Genomic DNA, 27,022 nt, shown 5'->3' with positions numbered 1-27,022 from the left:
AGAGCCAGCATTGATAGTTAAGATCTTTTTTATGGTTTCCATCAGTTAAAATATAATAGAGGGTGGAGAGTTATTGGGATCAACTAGTAGTCAAGCTAAGGTAGGAAGGCAATCACATTCCACTTCCCAAGGAAAAAGTTAAGAGAGTCTTCACTGTCTCTGAATGTTGGCTCAATTGCAACCAGTGATTGTATTTCTGTAGCAAGGGAAATACTCCTTCAGTACACAAATAAAGGCACGCTTATGGGATTAAGTCTATAAATCAATCAATCAGTCGTATTTATTGAGTGCTTACTGTGTGCAGAGCACTGTACTAAGCGCTTGGGAAGTACAAGTTGGCAACATATAGAGACAGTCCCTATCCAACAGTGGGCTCACAGTCTAGAAATTGTTCTGGATGTCAGATAATAGCTGTCAATCAATCAATCAATCAATCGTATTTATTGAGCGCTTACTATGTGCAGAGCACTGTACTAAGCGCTTGGGAAGTACAAATTGGCATCACATAGAGACAGTCCCTACCCAACAGTGGGCTCACAGTCTAAAAGGGGGAGACAGAGAACAGAACCAAACATACCAACAAAATAAGTAGGATAGAAATGTACAAGTAAAATAAATAAATAAATAAATAAATAGAGTAATAAATATGTACAACCATATATACATATATACAGGTGCTGTGGGGAAGGGAAGGAGGTAAGACGGGGGGATGGAGAGGGGGCGAGGGGGAGAGGAAAGAAGGGGCTCAGTCTGGGAAGGCCTCCTGGAGGAGGTGAGCTCTCAGCAGGGCCTTGAAGGGAGGAAGAGAGCTAGCTTAGCAGATGGGCAGAGGGAGGGCATTCCAGGCCTCCTGGAGGAGGATGTGGGCCGGGGGTCGATGGAGGGACCGGCGAGAGCGAGGTACAGTGAGGAGATTAGCGGTGGAGGAGCGGAGGGTGAGGGCTGGGCAGTAGAAGGAGAGAAGGGAGGTGAGGTAGGAGGGGGCGAGGTGATGGACAGCCTTGAAGCCCAGGGTGAGGAGTTTCTGCCTTATGCGCAGATTGATCGGTAGCCATTGGAGGTTTTTGAGGAGGGGAGTGATATGTCCAGAGCGTTTCTGGACAAAGATAATCCGGGCAGCAGCATGAAGTATGGATTGAAGTGGAGAGAGACACGAGGATGGGAGATCAGAGAGAAGGCTAGTGCAGTAGTCCAGACGGGATAGGATGAGAGCTTGAATGAGCAGGGTAGCGGTTTGGATGGAGAGGAAAGGGCGGATCTTGGCAATGTTGCGGAGCTGAGACCGGCAGGTTTTGGTGACGGCTTGGATGTGAGGGGTGAATGAGAGAGCAGAGTCGAGGATGACACCAAGGTTGCGGGCTTGTGAGACGGGAAGGATGGTAGTGCCGTCAACAGAGATGGGAAAGTCAGGGAGAGGACAAGGTTTGGGAGGGAAGACAAGGAGCTCAGTCTTCGACATGTTGAGCTTTAGGTGGCGGGCGGACATCCAGATGGAGATGTCCTGAAGGCAGGAGGAGATGCGAGCCTGGAGGGAGGGGGAGAGAGCAGGGGCAGAGATGGAGATCTGGGTGTCATCAGCGTAGAGATGATAGTTGAAGCCGTGGGAGCGAATGAGGTCACCAAGGGAGTGAGTGTATATTGAGAACAGAAGGGGACCAAGCACTGAACCTTGGGGAACCCCCACCGTAAGAGGATGGGAGGGGGAGGAGGAGCCTGCAAAAGAGACTGAGAAAGAACGACCGGAGAGATAAGAGGAGAACCAGGAGAGGACGGAGTCTGTGAAGCCAAGGTCAGATAACGTGTGGAGGAGAAGGGGGTGGTCCACAGTGTCAAAGGCAGCTGAGAGGTCGAGGAGGATTAGGACAGAATAATAATGTCCTAATAATATCCGGGACACTTTCTTTTAATCTGGTGACAGTGTGGTCTACATAGAAAGAGAAGGAGCCTTGGACTCAGAAGAGCTGGATTCTAGTTCCAGCCCTGCCCCTTGCCTGCAGTGTGACCTTGAAAAAGTCCCTTTTTTAAAAAATAGCATTTATTAAGCACTTACTATGTGCAAAGCACTGTTCTAAGCTCTCACAGTCTCCATCCCCATTTTACAGATGAGGGAACTGAGGCCCAGAGAAGCAAAGTGACTTGCCCAAAGTCACACAGCTGACAAGTGGCAGAGCCGGGATTTGAACCCATGACCTCTGACTCCAAAGCCCATGCTCTTTCCACTGAGCCACGCTGCTTCTCTTAACTTCTCTGAACCTCAGTTTCCTCCTCAGTTAAATGGGGATAGAATCCCTGCTCTCCCTCAGGTTGGAAGCCTCACATGGGACTGTGTCCGCTCTGGTGATCCGGGATCTATCCCAGGCCTTAGTCTTAGTGCTTCATTTATATTATTTAATATCATCCTTATTTAAGTTAACTATGCATTCAGATATTCCAATGACCCCTGTCATTTCAAAAACAGAAGCAGCGTGGCTCAGTGGAAAGAGCACGGGCTTTGGAGTCAGAGGTCATGGGTTCGAATTCCGGCTCCGCCACGTCTGCTGTGTGACCTTGGGCAAGTCACTTCACGTCTCTGAGCGTCAGTTACCCCATCTGTAAAATGGGGATTATGACTGTGAGCCGCACGTGGGACAATCTGATCACCTTGTATCCCCCCCAGCGCTTAGAACAGTGCTTTGCACATAGTAAGCACTTAACAAATGTCATTATTATTATTATTATTATTATTATTATTATTTGAGTTTTAAACAGACCTCCAGAATGCTTCCCTGCACGAGTTTGACCATTCGCTTAATGCAGATGTTGGCTGGAGTTGTAGCGGTCTCTTTCTGATGGGTATTGCACGCTTCCAAAATGGATTCCAAAGGAAAGCGTTTGTGGGGCAAATCTTCACACATCATTAGCAGAATGGAGTGCAGTGGATCACCTATCTGAAGAGGCTGAAGAAAACAACATAACACATTTCTGGAAATAGTATGACCTGCTGTTTGACCTTGGACAAGTCACTTAACTTCTCTGAGCCTCAGTTAATCTGCAAAAGGGAGATTAAATACTATTCTCCCTCCGACTTAGATTGAGAGCTCCTTGTGGGACAACTACTGTTTGTATCTTCTATTTGCCCCAGCATTTAATACAGAGTGCTTAGCATAGAGTAAGTGCTTAGCAAGTACCACAATGATCATGATGAAGATGACTAAAGAGTTGTTAAAAGAAATACTTGTCAAGAGCCCTGGGTTACAAACTAATACAGTTGATGTTCCCATTATGGTTAGAATAGATAGATGATTTCTTCAGAGATTAAGATGATCTCACCAGAGACTGAGATCAAGATACATGATTTAAAGTATCACAGTGAGGTTTTAGGGAATTGCAAACAGAAATTCCTACCTCATGTCTCATTTTAAGCTATCAAATCCCTCAATGGACTGCACACATATACTTTACAGCAAGACAACAACAACAACAGAAAAAAAAGTCAAATTTCCATCTTCATTAAAGAACACCAGAATGAGCTTTTTAAAAATAGCTCTGCTATCATGCTTATAGGCATTCTTGTGCAAATGAACGTAAAAATGACGAACAGAAATGTCTTCATTTAGAATCGACCATATTAGAGATTTATTGGGCCTTCTGCATCATCGAGGAACAAAGGCAGAATTCTTTACCCTGAAATCTGCATCTGAATTAACATCTAAATTGCATTATAAATACATTTGGAGGATTCATATAGGGAGGGAAAGTTTCCATCACACAATAAATAGACTTTCCCTCCAGATGCAGGCTTTGAAAACTTTGGGTTAAACAGCATTCAAAGTAATAATAATAATAATGGTATTTGTTAAGTGCTCCCATGTGCCAAGCATTATTCTAAGTGCTGGGGTAGATACAAGGTAATCAGGTTGTCCCGCAAGTATGATTTTAGTACAGTGCTTTGCACACAGGAAGCGCTCAAATACGATCAAATGACTACGTCCTCCAAAATTCAGACTCCAAGTTTCTTTCTCATACAAGATGATCCTGTTGAAGGACTTTTCCTTAATCTATTAATCTTAATCTAATCTATTTCCTTAATCTATTGTGGGCAAAGCTAGCTCACTGCTAACAGCTCAGCATTTCAGGCCACTTAAGTCCTCCACAACCTCTAGTAGCACTTTCGTATGTATTTTACATTCCCCGTTCTCTAAGCCCCCTCTCATGGCAATACGCCCTTATCCTTCTTCCTTCTCTAATTTACTTTAATGTGCATCTCTTCCTTACTAGATGGTATGCATCTTGGAAACAGAAAATTGTCTACTAATACTTTTGTTCTCTTCAATCATATTTATTGAGTGCTTACTGTGTGCAAAGCACTGTACTAAGCACGTAACTGTTCAATATAATGTGCTGCACAGAATAGGTGTCCAATCAGTACTATTGATCGAATGATGTTTCGGCAACTGGATCAGGGCTCATCCATCATTTATGTCAGGAGAAGACATCCCCATGATCACCATCAATCTGGTTTGGAAGTATATTTCCAGGACCTCTTGACCTCAACAGCACATATTTCATTCATTCATCCAATCATTTATTGGGCATTTACTTGACCCAAAGCACTGTATTAAGGGCTTGGGAGAGCACAATACATAGAAGCAGCATGGCTTTGTGGAAAGAGCACGGGCTCGGGAGTCAGAGGACGTGGGTTCTAATCCTGGATCCGCTAATTATTGGCCGTGTGACCTTGGCCGAGTCACTTAACTTCTCTGTGCCGCGATTACCTCATCTGTAAAATGAGGATTAAGACTGTGCGTCCCATGTGGAACAACCTGATTACCTTGTATCCACCCCAGAACTTAAAACAGTGCTTGGGACATAGTAAGCGCTTAACAAATACCATCATTATTGGTAGTAGTATTATACATCAATAAATAGAGATATTTTTGTGCACATAATTTGTATGTGAATAATTTAACTGTAACACCCAGCTACCCAATTTGTATCTCTGTGAAGAGTACAGGCCTATTTATCCCACGAGCACCAAAAGCTCAGGCCTAAGAGTCGGAAGGACTCGGGTTCTAATTCTGCCTCCCCCACTTGGCTGCTGCATGACCTTGGGCAAGTCACTTCACTTCTCTGTGCCTCAGTTCCCTTATCTATAAAATGGAGATTAAGACTGTGAGCCCCATGTGGGACAGGGACTGTGCCAAACTTGAGTACCTTGTATCTACCCCAGCGCTTAGAACTGTGCTTGACACAAGTGTTTAATAAATACCATCACCATCAATACACGTTTCCCTAACTAAATTGAAATACACTGTCCTAAAAAGGATCCATTTTGCCCATGGAAATAACAGTTTTCAGGACTGCATAATCTGAGAGGCTTCTAGTTAGTTCTTGAATAAAAGCCAAGAGGACTACCCACTTCAAAAGTGCCTCTAGGCATTCTTATTTTAAGAAAAGATTTGGCCCATTGCCTCTGAAACCTATGGGTTGTGGAAGTCAAATTGAATTTGAAGTGCCATCTGAGCCTCTTCTAAATCCATTAGGGATGAAAATCATTTGTGAGAAGAATTAATCATTATCACCGTTGTGTCCATTCATCACAAATTAGGGCTTCCACTTCACAGAGGGTTAAGACATCTACTCACCCCTGATTAAAATGGATTATTCTCAAAATAGAAGCAATCAGTACTGAATCCTTGCCTTAGATTGCAACAACAACGTTGAAGAACTTCATTTAAAAAAAAAAGCTCACACTCTGGTTGTCACACAACAATGCTACAGCCTTTGCTATTTTCTTTTCTAACTTGTAAAAATATTTCAGCAAACTATTTCCCACAGGGCGGCACTTTGAAGCATGCAAAGAAATATCAGCAATGTGTCCTAAATACAGACCTGATTTGGAGGAACTTGAAAATCTACTGACCAGTACAGGGTCATTCCCAGTGAATAAACATGCATCTGTCAAAGAGGAAAACAAAATGATTAGGTGCTTGATATCAATGATATCACATGCTATTTTGAATAAAAATACATCTCTATTTGGGAAAATCTATTAGAAAGCATCATAGCTTGGGCTGTTTTATTAGAAACGAAGGTGTTGTCATTATAAAATCTCTCTTTTCAGAAATTAATGCAATTGTTGGGGAAACAGAGGAAAGAAGAGAAGCACCTAGTTGGCTGATCTATCAATTGAGTTTAACAATGATTTTTTTTTTGTTTCTAATTCAGGGAGCAATGGTTAGGAACTTCCACTGGGATTCTACAGAACACCCATCCCGTCCCACTTTTAGGTGCCAGAGCCCAGAAAACTTGAAGTTTACATTATAAAGTCTCCGTGCCCATTGCCTATGACAATTTATGAGGATAATTAGCAAGACTATCCCAAAATTTACCTAGGCAACACCAGATCCTTAAGTAGATGACATCATAAGGGAATGCCAAAAATCAAGAAATAAACCTCTGGGCTAAAATTCACCATGTTGGTACTTACAACAATTGTCAGCATTTTCAAAAATGTCACTGAACAACAACTTAGCCAAGTCCCATGTGGACAGGGATTGTGTCCTATCTAATAATAACAATAATAACGATGGCATTTGTTAAGTGCTATGTGCAAAACACTGTTCTAAGCACTGGGGAGGATACAAGGTGATCGGGTTGTCCCACGTGGGGCTCACAGTCTTCATCCCCATTTTACAGATGAGGTCACTGAGGAGCAGAGAAGTGAAGTGACTTGCCCAGAGTCACACAGCTGACAATTGGCGGAGCCGGGATTTAAACCCATGACATCCAACTCCCAAGCCCGTGCCCTTTCCACTGAGCCATGCTGGTTCTATCCAAATACCTTATACCTGCTTAGCACATAGTAAGCACTTAAATTCCTCAGTCATGATTGTTTGTTCATTCATTTGTATTTATTGAGCACTTACTGTGTGCCAGGCACTGTATGAAGTGCTTGGAAGAGTGCAATAGAATAATAAACTGACACATTCCCTGCCCACAGGGAGCTTACAGGCTAGAGTGGGGGAGACAGACATCAATACAAATAAATAAAATTACAGATCTGTACACAAGTTCTGTAGGGCTGGGGGTGGGGGGGAAACAAAGGGAGTAAGTCAGGGTGATGCAGAAGGGAGTGGGAGATAAGGGAAAGTGAAACAGTCTGGGAAGGCCTCTTGGAAGAGATGATTTAAATAATAAAAATAATAACAATAAGAATGGTATTTGTTAAGTGCTTACTATGTGCAAAGCACTGTTCTAAGCATTGGGGGGATACAAGGTGATCAGGTTGTCCCTCATGAGGCTCACAGTCTTAGTCCCCATTTTACAGATGGGGCACAGAAAAGTGAAGTGACTTGCCCAAAGTCACACAGCTGACAAGTGGCGGAGCCAGGATTAGAACCCATGACCTCTGACTCCCAACCCCGGGCTCTTTCATCATCATCAATCATTTTTATTGAGTGCTTACTGTGTGCAGAGCACTGTACTAAGCGCTTGGGAAGTACAATCTGGCAACATATGGAGACAGTCACTACCCACCAGTGGGCTCACGGTCTAAAAGGGGGAGACAGAGAACAATACCAAACATACTAACAAAATAAAATAAATAGAATAGATATGTACAAGTAAAATAGAGTAATAAATATGTACAAACATATATACATATATACAGGTGCTGTGGGGAAGGGAAGGAGGTAAGATGGGGGGGGATGGAGAGGGGGAAAGGAAGGAAGGGGCTCAGTCTGGGAAGGCCTCCTGGAGGAGGTGAGCTCTCAGTAGGGCCTTGAAGGGAGGAAGAGAGCTAGCTTGGCAGATGGGCAGAGGGAGGCCATTCCAGGCCCGGGGGAGGACGTGGGCCGGGGGTCGACAGCGGAACAGGCGAGAACGAGGCCTAACGGTGAGGAGATTAGCGGCAGAGGAGCGGAGGGTGCGGGCTGGGCTGGAGAAGGAGAGAAGGGAGGTGAGGTAGGAGGGGGCGAGGGGATGGACAGCCTTGAAGCCCAGGGTGAGGAGTTTCTGCCTGATGCGCAGATTGATTGGTAGCCACTGGAGATTTTTGAGGAGGGGAGTAACATGCCCAGAGCGTTTCTGGACAAAGACAATCCGGGCAGCAGCATGAAGTATGGATTGAAGTGGGGAGAGACACAAAGATGGGAGATCAGAGAGAAGGCTGATGCAGTAGTCCAGATGGGATAGGATGAGAGCTTGAACAAGCAGGGTAGAGGTTTGGATGGAGAGGAAACGGCGGATCTTTCCTCTGAGCCACGCAGCTCCTCTGAGGCTTAGGCTTTGAAAGAGAGGAGAGCAATTGTCTTTCGGGTTTGAGGAGGGAGGGCGTTCCAAGCCAGAGGCAGGACACGGGCTAGAGGTCAGCGACGAATCGAGACACCGTGAGAAGCCTAGCATTGGAGAAGTGAAGTGTGAGGGCTGGGTTGCAGAAGGTGAGAAGAAAGGTAGGAGGGGTTTAGGTGGTGCACTGCTTTAAAGCCAATGGTGAGGATTTTTTATTTGATGTAGAGGTGAATGGGTAACCACTAGAGTTTTTTGAGGAGCAGGATGACATGCCCTGAATGCTCTTATAGAAAAATGATCGAGGCAGCAGAGTGAAATATGGACTAGAGTGGGAAGAGACAGGAGGCTGGGAGGTCAACAAGGACGCTGATGCAGTAATCCAGGCAGGAGAGGATGAGTGACTGTATTAATATATATATATATATATGTTTGTACATATTTATTACTCTATTTATTTATTTATTTTACTTGTACATATCTATTCTATTTATTTTATTTTGTTAGTATGTTTGGTTTTGTTCTCCGTCTCCCCCTTTTAGACTGTGAGCCCACTGTTGGGTAGGGACTGTCTCTATATGTTGCCAACTTGTACTTCCCAAGCGCTTAGTACAGTGCTCTGCACACAGTAAGCACTCAATAAATACGATTGATTGATTGATTGATTAATGTGGTAGCAGTTTGAATGGAGAGGAAAGGGCAGATTTTAGTGACGTTGGAAAGGAGGGACCGACAATTTAGTGATGGATTGAATCTGTGGGTTGAATGAGAGAGAAAAGTAAAGGATAAAGCCAAGGTTACAGCCTTGTTCATTCATTCAGTCGTATTTATTGAGCGCTTACTGTGTGCAGAGCACTGTACTAAGCACTTATGAGACAGAAATGATGGTGGTGCATTCTACAGTGATGGGAGAGTCAGGGGCAGAAAGGGTTTGGGTGGGAAGGTAAGGAGCTCTGTTTTGGACATGTCAAGTTTGAGGTGACAGGAGGATTCCCAATGTTGTTGTTTATTGCTGTCCTGTATTTCCTCAATGCTTAGTACAGTGCTCTGCACAAAGTAAGCACTCAATAAATCAATAAATATGATTGAATGAATGAATAGTAAAATTGTGATATTTGTTAAGTGCTTACTATGTTCTAGACACCGTACTAAGCGCCGGGTAGATACAAGCAAATTGGGTTGGACACAGTCCCTGTCCCATTTGGGGCTCACAGTCTCAATCCCCGTTTTACAGATGAGGCAACAGAGGTTCAGAGAAATGAAGTGACTTGCCCAAGGTCACACAGCAGAAAAAAATGGTGGAGGCAGGATTAGAACCTATGACCTTCTGACACCCAGGACCGTGCTCTTCCTACTGTGCCATGCTGCTTCTAGTTACGGACTCAATGTCCTTCAGCCATCAACAATCATTATCACTGACTAATTTAAATTGTTTGCCTTATTAAGATGATGAAAAACAGAGAAAATGTCTAAGAGCCTATTTCCTGCATTGATTTTTTTTAAACTGAAACTCGAGTATAATAAACATGACTTTGCCACTTCGATTCAGGAGCAGGCATTTTGCCAAGGTAAAATAATAATAATAATAGTAACGGTATTTGTTAAGTGCTTACTATGTGCAAGGCACTGTTCTAAGCGCTGTGCACTGTTCTAAGTGCTGAAAACGATGGCATTTATTAAGCGTTTACTATGTGCAAAACACTGTACTAAGTTGTTTTGTTGTCTGTCTCCCCCTTCTAGACTGTGAGCCTACTGTAGGGTAGGGACCATCTCTATATGTTGCCAACTTGTACTTCCCAAGCACTTAATACAGTGCTCTGCACACAGTAAGTGCTCAATAAATATGATTGAATGAATGAATGAATGAATGAAGCGCTGGGGAGGTTACAAGGTGATCAGGTTGTCCCATGGGGGGGGGGGGGGGGGGGGGGGGGGGGGGGGGCTCACAGTCCTAATCCCCATTTTACAGATGCGGTAACTGAGGCCCAGAGAAGTGAAGTGACTTGCCCAAAGTCACACAGCTGACAATTGGTGGAGCCAGGATTTGAACCCATGACCTCTGACTCCAAAGCCCGAGCTCTTTCCACTGCGCCATGCTGCTTCTCAATTTAAATTGTTTGCCTTATTAAAATGATGAAACACAGAGAAAATGTCTAAGAGCCTATTTCCTGCATTGATTTTTTGTAAACTGAAACTCGAGTATAATAAACATGACTTTTTTGCTCGAGCTGCTGAACGCTGCTGGCGAAAGTCTAAACACCATGCCAACCTCGTTCACTTCAAGTTTATCCTTTCCTGCCTTAACTCAGCCCTCTCTTCTGCTAGACAAAACTATTTCTCCTCCCTTATTGACACCCATGCCCATCACCCCCGCCAACTCTTCCGTACATTCAACTCCCTTCTCAGGCCCCCGGTTCCTCCCCCTCCTCCTTCCCTCACCCCCAACGATCTGGCCTCCTACTTCATTAACAAAATTAAATCCATCAGGTCCGACCTCCCCAAAGTCTCTTCCCCCCTTTCTCCAACCTCCCGGCTCTCAACACTCTCTGCTACTCTCCCATCCTTCCCAGCGGTATCCTCAGAGGAACTCTCCTCCCTCCTCTCAAGTGCTACACCGGCCACCTGTGCTTCTGACCCCATTCCCTCTCATCTTATGAAATCTCTCGCTCCATCCCTTCTCCCCTCCTTAACTTCCATCTTCAACCGCTCACTCTCCACTGGTTCCTTCCCCTCTGCCTTCAAACATGCCCATGTCTCTCCCATCCTAAAAAAAACCCTCTCTTGACCCCACCTCACCTTCTAGTTATCGTCCCATATCCCTCCTACCATTCCTTTCCAAACTCCTAGAACGAGTTGTCTACACGCGCTGCCTAGAATTCCTCAACAACAACTCTCTCCTCGACCCCCTCCAGTCTGGCTTCCGTCCCCTTCATTCCACGGAAACTGCGCTCTCAAAGGTCACCAATGACCTCCTGCTTGCCAAATCCAACGGCTCATACTCTGTCCTAATCCTCCTCGACCTCTCAGCTGCCTTTGACACTGTGGACCACCCCCTTCTCCTCAACACGTTATCTGACCTTGGCTTCACTGACTCCGTCCTCTCCTGGTTCTCCTCTTATCTCTCCGGTCGTTCTTTCTCAGTCTCTTTTGCAGGCTCCTCCTCCCCCTCCCATCCTCTTACTGTGGGGGTTCCCCAAGGTTCAGTGCTTGGTCCCCTTCTGTTCTCAATCTACACTCACTCCCTTGGTGACCTCATTCGCTCCCACGGCTTCAACTATCATCTCTACGCTGATGACACCCAGATCTACATCTCTGCCCCTGCTCTCTCCCCCCTCCCTCCAGGCTCGCATCTCCTCCTGCCTTCAGGACATCTCCATCTGGATGTCCGCCCGCCACCTAAAGCTCAACATGTCGAAGACTGAGCTCCTTGTCTTCCCTCCCAAACCTTGTCCTCTCCCTGACTTTCCCATCTCTGTTGACGGCACTACCATCCTTCCCGTCTCACAAGCCCGCAACCTTGGTGTCATCCTCGACTCCGCTCTCTCATTCACCCCTCACATCCAAGCCGTCACCAAAACCTGCCGGTCTCAGCTCCGCAACATTGCCAAGATCCGCCCTTTCCTCTCCATCCAAACCGCTACCCTGCTAATTCAAGCTCTCATCCTATCCCGTCTGGACTACTGCACTAGCCTTCTCTCTGATCTCCCATCCTCGTGTCTCTCTCCACTTCAATCCATACTTCATGCTGCTGCCCGGATTATCTTTGTCCAGAAACGCTCTGGACATATTACTCCCCTCCTCAAAAACCTCCAGTGGCTACCGATCAATCTGCGCATCAAGCAGAAACTCCTCACCCTGGGCTTCAAGGCTCTCCATCACCTCGCCCCCTCCTACCTCACCTCCCTTCTCTCCTTCTACTGCCCAGCCCGCACCCTCCGCTCCTCCACCGCTAATCTCCTCACTGTACCTCGTTCTCGCCTGTCCCGCCATCGACCCCCGGCCCACGTCATCCCCCGGGCCTGGAATGCCCTCCCTCTGCCCATCCGCCAAGCTAGCTCTCTTCCTCCCTTCAAGGCCCTGCTGAGAGCTTACCTCCTCCAGGAGGCCTTCCCAGACTGAGCCCCTTCTTTCCTCTCCCCCTCGTCCCCCTCTCCATCCCCCCGTCTTACCTCCTTCCCTTCCCCACAGCACCTGTATATATGTATATATGGTTGTACATATTTATTACTCTATTTATTTATTTATTTATTTATTTATTTTACTTGTACATTTCTATCCTGCTTATTTTATTTTGTTGGTATGTTTGGTTCAGTTCTCTGTCTCCCCCTTTTAGACTGTGAGCCCACTGTTGGGTAGGGACTGTCTCTATGTGATGCCAATTTGTACTTCCCAAGCGCTTAGTACAGTGCTCTGCACATAGTAAGCGCTCAATAAATACGATTGATTGATTGATTGATTGACTTTGCCACTTCAATTCAGGAGCAGGCATTTTGCCAAGGTAAAATAATAATAATAATAATGGTATATGTTAAGCACTATGTGCAAAGCACTGTTCTAAGTGCTGAGCGCTGTCCTAAGCACTGAAAATGATGGCATCTATTAAGCGCTTACTATGTGCAAAGCACTGTACTAAGTTGTTTTGTTCTCTGTCTCCCCCTTCTAGACAGTGAGCCTGCTGTTGGACCGTCTCTATATGTTGCCAACTTGTACTTCCCAAGCGCTTAGTACAGTGCTCTGCACACAGTAAACGCCCAATAAATACGATTGAATGAATGAATGAATGAAGCGCTGGGGAGGTTACAAGGTGATCAGGTTGTCCCATGGGGGGGGGCGCTCACAGTCTTAATCCCCATTTTACAGATGCGGTAACTGAGGCCCAGAGAAGTGACTTGCCCAAAGTCACACAGCTGACAATTGGTGGAGCCGGGATTTGAACCCATGACCTCTGACTCCAAAGCCAGAGCTCTTTCCACTGAGCCCCGCTGCTTCTCAGTTTACCTCAGTTCTCCCCTCCATGCTGAAGACAGGCATTCCCCTGATGATTTGGGCTGGGAACCACAGCATGAGTTTCTCCTGCTCTCGCCTACCTTGAGATACCTATAACTAGGAATATATAGGGATCCATAGATACATAACCCCCTCTCAGTGTCACACCTGAAGAATTTCCAGTCCTCTACCAGTCTCGGCTATGGGAGGGAGAGTCAGGAAGAGGCCTGTCCATTCCATTCCTAGCTTGGGCAGTGGCTAGCGAGTGGAAGGCAATCTGCTACAAGTCAAAACTCACCTGTGCTGGGCAGCAGTGGCAAGGAAGAGAGTCGAGGGTGGAGACTCAGGTTTACTGTGTGGAAGGAGGCAATGGTAAACCACTGCTGTATTTTTCCCAAAAAATACTCTATAGACACACTACCAGAATCATTTTTAGACTGCGAGCCCACTGCTGGGTCGGGACCGTCTCTATATGTTGCCAACTTGTACTTCCCAAGCGCTTAGTACAGTGCTCTGCACACAGTAAGCGCTCAATAAATACGATTGATGATGAGAGCGGGGCATTCCGGGAGAAATATGTCCATGGTGTCCCTCTGGGTCGGACACGACTCGATGGCATAAGACAAGACAAGGCGCATAGGGTTATCTATGGTATCCCTCGACACCAAGGAATAATAATAATAGTATTTGGGTAGGGACTGTCTCTGTATGTTGCCAACTTGTACTTCCCAAGTGCTTAGCACAGTGCTCTGCACACAGTAAGCGCTCAATAAATACGATTGATTGATTTGTTAATGATGTGCATTTAGCTTTACTTCTATTTATTCTGATGCCTTGACACCTGTCCACATGGTTTGTTTTGTGGTCTGTCTCCCCCTTCTAGACTGTGAGCCCGCTGGTGGGTAGGGACCGTCTCTATATGTTGCCAGCTTGTACTTCTCAAGCGCTTAGTACAGTGCTCTGCACACAGTAAGTGCTCAATAAATATGGTTGAATGAATGAAAAATAGTATTTGTTAAGCGCTTACTATGCACCAGGCACTGTTTTAAGTGCTGAGAGTGGGAATAGGCAGGCAAGGAGAAGCAGAAGCAGCCAATTTGTTTTTTCCAGCTTTAAGGCACTCAATCAGCTCACTCCCCCCTACTTATTCATCATCATCATCAATCGTATTTATTGAGCGCTTACTATGTGCAGAGCACTGTACTAAGCGCTTGGGAAGTACAAATTGGCAACATATAGAGACAGTCCCTACCCAACAGTGAGCTCACAGTCTAAAAGGAGGAGACACATATTCGTGTTCTTCCCCCGTGTACAACCCCGTGTACAACCCAGCCTGCACATTTCTCCCCTCTAATACCAAACTACTCACTGTGCCTTGCTCTGGCCCCTCATTCAATCATATTTATTGAGCGCTTACTGTGTGCAGAGCACTGTACTAAGAGCTTGGGAAGTACCCATCTACTCTTTGCTCCCACAATCTGCCAGACCACTACTCTCCCAGTGTTCAAAGCAATCCTAAAATTGTATCTTCTCCAGGAAGTCTTCCTCGATTAAGACTCTCCCCACTGTGGCTTAGTGACAAGAATAAGGGCTTGGGAGTCAGGGGTTCAAGTCCCGGCTCCACCACTTGTCAGCTGGGTGACTTTGGGCAAGTCACTTAACTTCTCTGTGCCTCAGTTTCCTCCTCTGTAAAATAGGGATTGAGGCTGTGAGCCCTGCCTGGAACAACCTGGTAACCTTGTATCTCCCCCAGCATTTAGAACAGCGTAAGGGTTGAAGCTGCGTGGCTCAGTGGAAAGAGCCAGGGCTTTGGACTTTTAGACTGTGAGCCGACTGTTGGGTAGGGACTGTCTCTATATGTTGCCAGCTTGTACTTCCCAAGCGCTTAGTACAGTGCTCTGCACACAGTAAGCGCTCAATAAATGATTGATTGATTGATTTGGAGTCAGAGTTCATGGGTTCAAATCCCAGCTCTGCCAATTGTCAGCTGTGTGACTTTGGGCAAGCCACTGAACTCCTCTGTGCCTCAGTTACCTCATCAGTAAAATGGGGATTAAGACTGTGAGCCCCCCGTGGGACAACCTGATCACCTTGTAACCTCCCCAGCACTTAGAACAGTGCTTTGCACATATTAAGTGCTTAATAAATGCCATCAATATGTATATTATTATTAATATTATCTTCCCTCTCTTCTGCATCATTTGAGTCCTTTCCCCCTAAGCACTTACACACCTCACCCCCACTGCATTTATAGGCATATAATAATAATAAGGATGGCATTTATTAAGCACTTACTATGTGCAAAGCACTGTTCTAAGTGCTGGAATATCCTTATGCTCTGTTGTTTTCTCCATTCCTGTAATATAATAATCACTGTGGTACGTGTTAAGCACTTATTATGTACCCAGCACTGTACTAAGCACTGGGTATATCTTAAAGCCTGTATCCCCCACTAGATCATAAACTCTGAGGACTGGGACCATGTCTAAATACTTTTTTTTTTCCCACCTCTAGTACTTAGCACAGGGTTCTGTACACATTAAGTGCTTAATGAATACCATTAATTGATTGATCCAAGCCACTGAGACCAGTTTCCAGGGTTTGCTTGCTTGTTCCGCTGTTCTCTAAGGGTGTGTCATGGTTAACAGACTTCTAAGTCCCTCTCCCTTGCAGTGTGAACCAGGAGAGAGACTACAGAGATGAAGCCTGAAAAACCTAGAGAATAGAACTAAAAAGGGGGCTCTTCATTCCATACTGGTGAGGATGCACAATCGATCAATCATCCAAACAACTGAATCTCTTGAGCACTTATCATGTGCAGAGCACTGTACTTAGCATTTGGGAGAGTGCATTATAACAGAGTTGGTAGACATGTTCCCGCTCAAAGCAAGTTTACAGTCTAGCTAACACTTCCTGAGAGAAAGTCCAAAAAAATCATCCCCAGATCTTGCCTGGATTCGTTTCATTTGAAAAACGACTTTGGTTGCAACACAGAGTCCTGAATTTGTAGTTCAGGAAATACATTCACTTAAAATTGGACTAAAACCTGCTTGTTTATAAAAATCAGTGGTGTTTATTGAGCACTTAGTGTGCAGAACACTGTACTGACAGCAAAAAACAACATAAATAATTGCTCTCCCCTACTTCAAAACCTTATCGAAGGCACACTCCTCCAAGAAACCTTTCCTGACAAAGCCCTCCTCTCCTCTTCCCCCATGCCCTTCTGCGCTGCTCTTACTTGCTCCTTCATTCTTCCTCCCATCCCCACAGAATATATGTATATAACTGTCTACATCTGTAATTTATCTATTTACATTGATGTCCGTCTCCCCCTCTAAACTGTGAGCTCGTTGTGAACTGGAATGTGTCCATATGTCACTATATTAAACTCTCTCAAGCACTTACAGTGCTTTGCACACAGTAAGCACTCAATAAATATGATTGAATGTTCCCTGCCCACAAGAGCTTACAGTCTTGAGGACTTTAACATGAGGCAGCGTGAATCAGTGGAAAAGCACGGGCTTGGGAGCCAGAGGTCATGGGTTCTAATCCCGACTCCACCACTTGTCAGCTGTGTGACTTTGGGCAAGTCACTTCACTTCTCTGTGCCTCAGTTACCTCATCTGGAAAATGGGGATTAAGACTGTGAGCCCCAAATGGGACAACCTGATCACCTTGTATTCCCCCCAGTGCTTAGAATAGTGCTTCGTACATAGTAAGCGCTTAAATGTCATCATCATTATTAGTATTATGTAAACAACAGTCTATCATCATCATCATCAACAATGGCATTTATTGAGTACTTACCATGCGCAGAGCACTGTACTAAGTGCACGAAATTATAGTATAATGAAGTTCCCTAAAGCAAGGGTGTTACCATGCTCATACCTTCCATTCTGAGGATCTCCAAGCACAAGCTCAACTTAACCCATTGTATTTATGGGGATCCCATCAATCAAAAAAGACAACCACAAAAACAAAAAAACAATCGCATTTATTGAGCACTTACTGTGTGCAGAATAAATGAAAAAATGAAGCAGCCCCAGGAGCTGCAAACAAGAAACGTGGCAACTGGACTAAGCGCTTGGAAGAGTATAATAAAACAGAATTGTTAGGCACATTTCCTTCCCACAGAGTTCAAAGTCTAGAGGGGCTTCCCTTAGGACATGGGTCTCATTTACTATTTTCCATGGGGAAAGAAAACATTCTTACCTTAGATAGTTCAAGATGACCAATTTTGCCCTGTTCCTGAAGTGTTTCTGGGGCCTTGAAAAGTGCAGCCTCCAAGTGGGAAACATTGTTTTGGAAAGCCACAGTCCCTCTGGCAGAAAGCAGGGCTGACCAGGGACAGACAACGTAATTAAAGGAATCTGAAAGCCAACAGCAACAATAAAGTATTTTGTTAAAGCACACTCAGTGTGTAATACCATCTTGATTGTTTCCATGGGCAAGGAAAATAATTCAGTCTTCCTGACCAGGTTGGTTAGAACTCATTTTCTCCTGAAAGGGATGCATTTGTGAAGGTGGATTTGGTAAGACAGATGCTTTTCAGACAGCATCTTGTGATTTCACACACCATCAAACAGGAAACAGGGAGGAACAGCATTTTCACCTCTGCCAATCTACACCTCTTCTGGTCTAAGGCTGCTGCGTAGTAGGCATGATGGAAGTTTGTCAGGAGCATTTGCACGTTTCTCTGAATGAATAACAGAGGCTGCGATGTGTTGAAAGATCTATTCCAGGTCTCTTTACGTGGCCTAGTGGAAGCAGGATCAATCCCAGTTTTACCACTGACCTGCTGGATGTAAACTTCGGAACTAAATTTTGGCATCAGTTTCCTCATGTGTAAAATGGGGATAAAAATATCTGCTCCCCGTTTATCTTAACACACATGTTGGCCAGGGAATGTGTTTTAGTAGATGGCCTTGTTTCAACCCCAGGGTTTGACAAATAATGAACCCATAAAATAATAATAATAAAAATGATATAGTGCTGTTTGCCATATTAGTATTCCCACTAGTATCACCATTGTACTTTTGGACACATTGATGGCATTCAATTATAACTAGATAACCAAATAATCTAAGCATAACCAAAGGAATCAGCAATTTCCCAAACTGAAAATCCACATAATATTACCGTGCCAGTTCTTCTCATTTCTGGAGCCGACTAGGTTCAGATTAAAAGGGCCTACGAGAATCACTACTGAAGTGATTGAAGAGAAGCAGCGTGGCTCAGTGGAAAGAGCATGGGCTTTGGAGTCAGAGGTCATGGGTTCAAATCTCTGCTCCACCACTTGTCAGCTGTGTGACTTTGGGCAAGCCACTTCACTTCTCTGTGCCTCAGTTGCCTCATCTGTAGTATTGGGATTAAGACTGTGAGCCCGATGTGGGCCAACCTGATCACCTTGTAACCTCCCCAGCGCTTAGAACAGTGCTTTCCACATAGTAAGTGCTTAATAAATGCCATCATCATTATTATTATTATTATTATTAAGTGCATACATATAAGCACAGACAAGCAGCATGACTTAGTGGCAAGAGCCCGGGCTTGGGAGTGAGAGGTTGTGGGTTCAAATCCTGGCTCTGCCACTTATCAGCTGTGTGTCTGTGGACAAGTCACTTAACTTCTCTGTGCCTCCGTTCCCTCATCTGTAAAATGGGGATTAAGACTGGGAGCCCCATGTGGGACAACTTGATTACCTTGTATCTACCCCAGCTCTTAGAACAGTGCTTGGCACATAGTAAGCACTTAAGAAATATCACCATTATTATTTGCCACAGTTAATCCAAGGAGTGGAGAATCCATTTTGGATGATCAAGAATTGACTGTGAAAGAAATTTTAATTCTGGGTACTGTAGAGAGGAAGACAGACATTGAAATAAATTATGAGAAAGGCAGTAGGAGGAAAGATACTCTTTACTTACCCTTGTTGAGGTTTTCAAGAATGTATTCAGTGGCCAGAAGTAAGAGGGCCCATATTTCTTCCTCATCTAAAGCTGCTCCTTTCACCTGCAGGACACTGGCCAGAGTCACAGAGGAGCAACTCATATCTGCAACCATAGACAACACAAAGCAACTCATCTTCCATGACAATTATACGCTCACGGTAACCCACGTCAATCTATCGGTGGTAGTTGACTGAGCACTTGCTGGGCACAGAGTACCGCACTAAACGCTTGGGAGAGTACAATGCAATGGTGTCAATCAATCAATCATATTTATTGAGCGCTTACTGTGTGCAGAGCACTGTACTAAGAGCTTGGGAAGTACAAGTTGGCAACATATAGAGACAGTCCCTACACAACAATGGGCTCACAGTCTAAAAGGGGGAGACAGAGAACAAAACCAAACATACTAACAAAATAAAATAAATAGAATAGATATGTACAAGAAAAATGAATAAATAAATAGAGTAATAAATATGTACAAACATATATACTTATATACAGGTGCTGTCGGGAAGGGAAGGGGGTAAGATGGGGGGGATGGAGAGGGGGACGAGGGGGAGAGGAAGGAAGGGGCTCAGTCTGGGAAGGCCTCCTGGAGGAGGTGAGCTCTCAGTAGGGCCTTGAAGGGAGGGTTGTGTCGGCGGACACAATCATTCATTCATTCATTCAATCGTATTTATTGAGCTCTTTCTGTGTGCAACGCACTCTACCAAGTGCTTGGGAAGTACAAGTCAGCAATCCTGCCCACAAGGAGCATACAGTCCACAGGGGAGACAAATGTAAAAACAGAATTTAGATAGGGAAAATAATAGCATATAAAGACATTTACCTAAGGTTCATCGGGCTAGGGTGAGCATCAAAATCCTTAAGAGGCACACCTCCAAGTTCATAGGCGACCCAGAGGGGTAGGGCAGAGAGGGGAATGAATCAATCGTATTTATTGAGCACTTCCTATGTGCATGACACCATATTAAGTGCTTAGGAGAGTATGATACAACAGAATTAGCAGACATATTCCCTGTCCATGATGAGTCCAGAGGGGGAGACAGACGTTAAAATGAATAAGTAATTTCTATCTTATCATTTAAATATTTGTACACAAAAAAGTGCTGTGGGGTTGGCGGTGAGGTGAACATCAAATGTCCAAAGGTGCACAGACATGCAGAAAGGAGAGCGAGTCAGGGAAAAGAGGACTTAATCTGAGAAGGCTTCTTGAAGGAAATTTGACTTTAGTAATGCTTTGAAAGTGGATGGAGTGGTGGTTTAGCATATGTGGAGGGGAAGGAAGGGAAGGATATAGGAAAGGGGTTCATGGAGAGGTAGACAAGTGAGTAAGCTGGCACTAGAGGAGCGGAGTGTGCAGTCTGGGCTGTAATAGGAGATTGGTAAATAATAATAATAATAATAATAATAATAATAATAATAATAATGATGGCATTTATTAAGCGCTTACTATGTGCAAAGCACTGTTCTAAGCACTGGGGAGGTTACAAGGTGAACAGGTTGTCCTATGGGGGGCTGTTTCGGGCATGTTCCAGTTGAGGTGTCTGTGGGACATTCAGATTGCCTGGGAGGATGAAAGAGATCTTAGTTAAGAATCCCATATATATATATATATATATATATATATGATATATATATATCAAAGGAACCCGGCTGATGGTGGCTGACTGTTTTAGACAGCAGTCCAAGTAAGAAGAGAGAAGTAGAATATTGATAACTTCTCCCATTTACAAGCATTCAGCCTGTTGCTAACAGAACAATAATTTCTTGGTTTTTGAATGCACTGCCACTTCTGAATGAAGTAATATGGGTAACCAAATGAGCCACCAATGTAGACAGAAAAGTACAGGACAGATGGCTCTGTTAAAAGTAAACCAAATGATACAAATCACATTATAATAATGGAGCAGAGGACAATGTTGAAAAACAGCCTAGCCTAAGGGAAAGAGCATCTGGAGGGCCTAGGAGTCAGAGGATCTGGATGCAATGTAATCTCATCCTTTGTCTGCTGAGTGACCTTAGGCAAGTCACTTAACTCTCCTGGGCCTCAGTTATCTCATCTGTATAATGGATATTAAGACTGTGAGCCCCATGTAGGAGTGAATTTTGTTGTACTTGATCATCATAATAATAATAATGGCATTTATTAAGCACTTACTATGTGCAAAGCACTGTTCTAAGCACTGTTCTTGTGTCTCCAGCCCCTGGAACAGAGTAAGCATTTAAACGCCACTAAAAAAATGCTGAGAGCAATTTGTGCTGGACTTGGCTTCCAGTTCCACCACTGACTTACTTAGGCAAAGCATTTGAGTGTTCTCTACCTCCATTTCTTATTTAGGGAAAAGGTGAGCTATGTGCTATTATCTACTGGGCAGGGGTTAAAGAATTAAAATAATCTGGTGGTTCTCCCTCAGATGGTGTTGGAAAAAAAAATCTTACTTCCAACATGAGTATTTAAATTTGGCCCAATCCCAACCAAAAAAAGCCTTGAATAAAGCTGGTAATTGGAATTTCTTCCAAATTGAGTCTTCTCTGTACACTCAATGACTTTATTTTCTTTCGATAATACCTTGTTATTTAATACCTTCTTTTTTTGGTTTAGACCTTTCACAACAGTTAGCTCTTTTTATCCTCACAACATCTCTATGAGGTAGGAAGAAGCAGGAGTTATTCACTCAATGATATTTATTAGGTATAGAGAACTGAGCTAAGGAGTATAATAAAGGGTAAATAACATGCGGCCCCTGGCCTTCGGGGATCTCAATCTATTATTCCCATTTTACAGGTGAAGAAATTTAATCCAAAGAGGGGTTAAAAAATTTGTTCAAGGTTACAAGGGTAGCCAAGAGCAGAGAGTTTAGGTCTCCAAACACCCAGCCTCTACTAGATTACTAGATTACCATGATTACTTTTCTGTTTATTAAGCATTTACTATGTGCCAAGCAGTGGGAATCCACTGTAGAACAGCATTGTGGTCTAGTGGATAGAGCATGGGCCTGGGAATCATAAGAGAAGCAGTGTGGCTCAGTGGAAAGAGCACAGGCTTTGGAGTCAGAGGTCATGGGTTCAAATCCCGGCTCTGCCAATGGTCAGCTGTATGATTTTGGGCAAGTCACTTAACTTTTCTGTGCCTCAGTTACCTCATCTGTAAATTGGGGATTAAGACTGTGAGCCCCCTGTGGGACAACCTGATCACCTTGTTACCTCCCCAGCGCTTAGAACAGTGCTCTGCACATAGTAAGTGCTTAATAAATGCCATCATTATTATTATTAGGACCTGGGTTCTAATCCCAACAATGCCACTTGTCTGCTAAGTGACCCTGGGAAAGTCATTTCACCTCTCTCTCCTTCAGTTACCTCATCTGTAAAATGGGGATTTGACTGTGAGCCCCATGAGGGACATGGACTGTATCCTAACTGTTTTGTACCTACACCAGGATTTAGAACAGTGTCTGGCACATAGTAATCTCTTAAATATGATTTAAAAAAATGCAAAACTCTCAGAGGTTTGACAAGTACCTGAGGAGCAAAAACATTTCATCAACACTGATATTTCCTCTCAGGTCTCATTATCAATCAATCAAGGCATCTATTGAATCTTTACTGTGTGCAGAACACTTACTAAGCATAATACAACAGAATTTGTAGGCATGTTCGCTGCCCACAGTCTAGAAAGGAAGACAGATGGGCATTAATTTAAATCATTTATAAAATATAATTTATAGATCTGGACATAATTAATTCATATTTATTGAGTGCAGAACACTGTACTAAGCGTATGGGAGAGTACAATATAACAATAAACAGGCACATTTCCTGCCATAATGAGCTTACAGTCTAGTGAGGGAGGCAGACATTGCTATAAATAAATGACAGATATGTACTTAAGTGCTGTGGAGCTGAGACAGGGGATGAATAAAGGGAGCAAGTCAGGGCAGCACAGAAGGGAGTGGGAGAAGAGGGAAAGGAAGGCCTAGTTAGCTAAGTGCTGTGGGGTTGAGGGTGGGGGAAGTATCAAATGGCCCAGATCCAATTTCTTATCTCTATAATAATTTTCTCCTGTACCATCGCTAGAATTGAGGGTGCTAGTCCTGCTAAAAAGCAATGCTGCTCTCTCAACATGCCAATTTGTATGAGTTTTTTTATTACTATAGCATTTAAGCACTTATGTGCCAAACACATAAGCACTAGGGTAGGTACAGTTAATCAGGTTGGACACAGTCCCTATCCCATAAGGGGCTCACATTTTAAATAGGATGGAAAACAGGCATTAAATCCCCATTTTACAGGTAAGGAAACTGAAGCACAGAGAAGTTAAGTGACTTGCCCGAGGTCATAAAGCAGACAACTGCCAGAGCTGGGAGTAGAACCCAGATCCCCAAACTCACAGGCCCATGCTCTTTCCACTAGGCCACACTACTTCCCTTTGAAAGAAGTATGACATCAAGAATGCAAAATTAATTTGCGCAAAAATTCAGAGTAGTTCTACAGATCAAGGACTCAGATCCCCATTTTTGCTTTTTATGTTGTTCTTGAGTCGGGCCAATCTTGTAGGAAGGGCTGACAGGTGTCCAAAGAACCCCCTGTCCACATTTCCCCAACATTTTTTCAAAGCTTTAGGAAAACTTTAAAAGTACAAAATACCTGTAAAATCTGGCTCTTACTTTTGGGAAAAACACTGGGAAAAGGGTCATGGTATACCGGATGCCAAAAAGCCAAGACCAAATCAAATCAATGATTCCACTTAAGGGCACCAGTTGGATATAATCTTCCTCTTCGAGGTGGACACATTTTTAAAAGCCAATTCCACTTTACTAGAAAGGTCCAACTTTATGACACTGTGGGTCCTAGAACAGATTCCCATTTGTCAGGAGCAGGGAGAGTAGGGGGGAACCAAAGACACACAGCCCCACACTTCAAGTTCTTCTCTCCACCACCCCCAATTCTGATAGAGAAGCAGTAATGCACAGCCAATAGAGCCTGGGAGTCCGAAGGACCTGGCTTCTAATCCCAGCTCTGTCACTTGTCTTCTGTGTGATGTTGGGAAATTTACTACATTTCACTATGCCGCAGTTATTTCATCTGTAAAATAGGGATTGAGACTGGGAGCCCCAGTTGGGACAGGGTCTGTGTCCAACCTGATTAACTCATACCTAGCCCAGCAGTTAGAGCAGTTCTTGGCACATAGAAGGGCTTAACAAGTACCATTATTATTATTATTGTGTGATCTGCACACAGTAAGCACTCGATAAATACGATTGATTGATAAATACGATCGATTGATATTATTACTATGAACTGAGTACTTTAGAGCACAATACAATCAATAGAAACATTCCTGTCCTCAAGGAATTTATAATCTAGTAGCCCTGTCAAGAATTCCTATTTGTCTGTTGATTACAGGCCAAGTACAGCACTGGGAGCTGGGAGAGTTAAGAAGAATTCAAAGGAGTGCCATCTTGTTAAAAATTCCAGCCAAATCAATCTCTTCCCTCACACCAGTTGGAGTGTATTTGTGAGGTCTTACAGCCAGGGGTTTTAGCTTTATTCATTTGGCTTTCCTAAATGTCTCTTCCATTTTGAATTACCCATTTAGCTAAGCCAAAATTGGGGATTTTGCCTTTGTAAGAAGTAACATGGAAATTCATTCATTCAGTCATATTTATTGCGCACTCACTGTGTGCAGAGCACTGAACTAAGCTCTTGGAAAGTAGAATTCAGCAACAGAGACAGTTCCTACCCAACAGCGGGTTCACAGTCTAGAAGTGGGGAGACAGACATAGGCATCAATATAAATAGAATTACAGATATATATGTATCATTAATAAAATAGAATAGTAAATATGTGCACATTCAATCGCATTTATTGAACACTTTCTGTGTACAGAGCACCGTACTAAGCGATTGGAAAGTACAACTTGGATGGGGCAGAAAGCTTCCTTTGACTGGGCATCAATCTCACTTACCTCCTTCCCTTCCCCACAGCACCTGTATATATGTTTGTACATATTTATTACTCTATTTATTTATTTATTTTACTTGTACATATCTATTCTATTTATTTTATTAGTATGTTTGGTTTTGTTCTCTGTCTCCCCCTTTTAGACTGTGAGCCCACTGTTGGGTAGGGACTGTCTCTATACGTTGCCAAGTTGTACTTCCCAAGCGCTTAGTACAGTGCTCTGCACACAGTAAGCGCTCAATAAATACGATTGATGATGATAAGTGCGGCCTATTATAGATTGGCCCCTTTTTATAGTTCCTGGTCAGAAGTGAGGGAGAGGGTGTCCATGACCCAATTATCACCCTCTAAGAAAACAAGGTTGTTGTGCTAAATTTGACCTCAACAATCTATGATTTAAGCCCTCATAATGCTACATCCTTACTATGAGGAAAATTAAATTGCAACCCTTTATTCACTCCTCCTTCAGCCCCACAGGACTTGTGTATATAACCATAATAAGAACAACTATAGTATTTGGTAAGCGCTTACTATATAATAATGGCATTTGTTTAGCACTTACTATGTGCCAAGCACTAAGCCAGACACATACCAGATAATCATGTTGGACAGAGTCCTTGTCCCACGTGGGGCTCAGAGTCTCAATCCCCATTTTACAGATGAGGTAACTGAGGCTCAGAGAAGTTGTGACTTCATTTATATTAATGTCTGTCTCCCCCTTTATCCATAGAGTCTCTATGAATCAGAAATGATTTGAAGGCACTTACTAGTAATAATAATAGTATTTGTTAAGTGCTTATTGTGTGCCAAGCACTGGGGTCGATACAGGGTAATCAGGTTGTCCCACGTGGGGCTCACAGTCTTCATCTCCATTTTACAGATGAGGTACTTGAGGCACAGAGAAGTTAAGTGACTTGTCCAAAACCACACAGCTGATAGGTGGCAGAGCCAGGATTAGAACCCATGACCTCTGACTCCCAAGCCTGTGCTCTTTCCACTAAGCCACACTATTTCTCAGACCCCCTCTAGACTGTTAGCTCATTGTGGGCACTGAACAGGTCTGTCAGTTCTGTTATGTTGTAGTCTCTCAAGCACTCAGTTCAGTGTTCTACACACAGTAAATGCTCAATAAATAGAATCGATTGATTAAACTCCTTGGGAACAAAAGTCACATCTTTAACTTCTGTGGTTATGATCCCAACCACATTGCACAGTGTTTCCAGACTACAGGTCCTCAATAAATGCTGCTAATAAGGATGGCCACCGTCTATTGATTGTTGTGTGAATTAGATTTCTTCCTTTAGAGTTCTTAGGTTTCTGAAACCAATTTAGCGATATTCATGGGAAGAGTTTAGCTTTTGCCAACATTCTTCTAGCACTCTTGCATATTGCATGATGGGAAAATAAAAACTTTTAATTCCTTCTACCAAACTAGATTTTCCCCTCAACATTCATGGTTTAAATTCCAGACACGGAAAAACTTGCTGTGCCTGAAAGTGGTTCAGTTAGTGGTAATTAGCAAAGAATTCTGACAGAGTTCCATACAATTAACTGCATTTGCCATAACTGTAGTCAGAAGAAAAGATCTCTTTATGGTTAAATGGAAAATGTAACGCATCCGTAACTTTCCCCGTCTTGAAACTGAAATAATAGTACTGATGTATGCACGGCACCATCCCAAGTGGTAATCAGCAGCCCGGTCCAGTGGAAAGAGCCCGGGCCTGGAAGTAAGAGCACTTGGGTTCTAATCCCAGCATCCCCACAGGCCTGCTGTGTGACCTAGGGGAAGTCACTTCAATTCTCTGGACCTCAGTTTCCTCATCTGTAAAATGGGGATTAAGAGTGTGAGCCC

At 43.8% G+C, this 27,022-nt stretch overlaps 1 protein-coding gene across 1 annotated transcript in view; it reads right to left on the bottom strand.

Annotated features, from left to right (window-relative positions):
- Window positions 1–27,022, bottom strand: part of FRMPD2 (FERM and PDZ domain containing 2) — a 145,877-nt gene that overhangs the window by 116,115 nt on the left and 2,740 nt on the right. The window contains exons 2-5 of the mRNA XM_038744340.1: window positions 19,182–19,307; window positions 17,467–17,624; window positions 5,872–5,937; window positions 2,751–2,936 (exon numbers count right to left, since the gene is read on the bottom strand). Coding sequence (XP_038600268.1) covers window positions 2,751–2,936; window positions 5,872–5,937; window positions 17,467–17,624; window positions 19,182–19,307 — 536 coding nt within the window. The remainder of the gene's footprint in view (window positions 1–2,750; window positions 2,937–5,871; window positions 5,938–17,466; window positions 17,625–19,181; window positions 19,308–27,022) is intronic.

Source organism: Tachyglossus aculeatus, chromosome 3, assembly GCF_015852505.1.
Source record: "Tachyglossus aculeatus isolate mTacAcu1 chromosome 3, mTacAcu1.pri, whole genome shotgun sequence".
NCBI lineage: Eukaryota > Metazoa > Chordata > Mammalia > Monotremata > Tachyglossidae > Tachyglossus > Tachyglossus aculeatus.
Note: the sequence above shows the minus strand (reverse complement) of the source record. Positions and strands in the feature narration are given on the sequence as shown.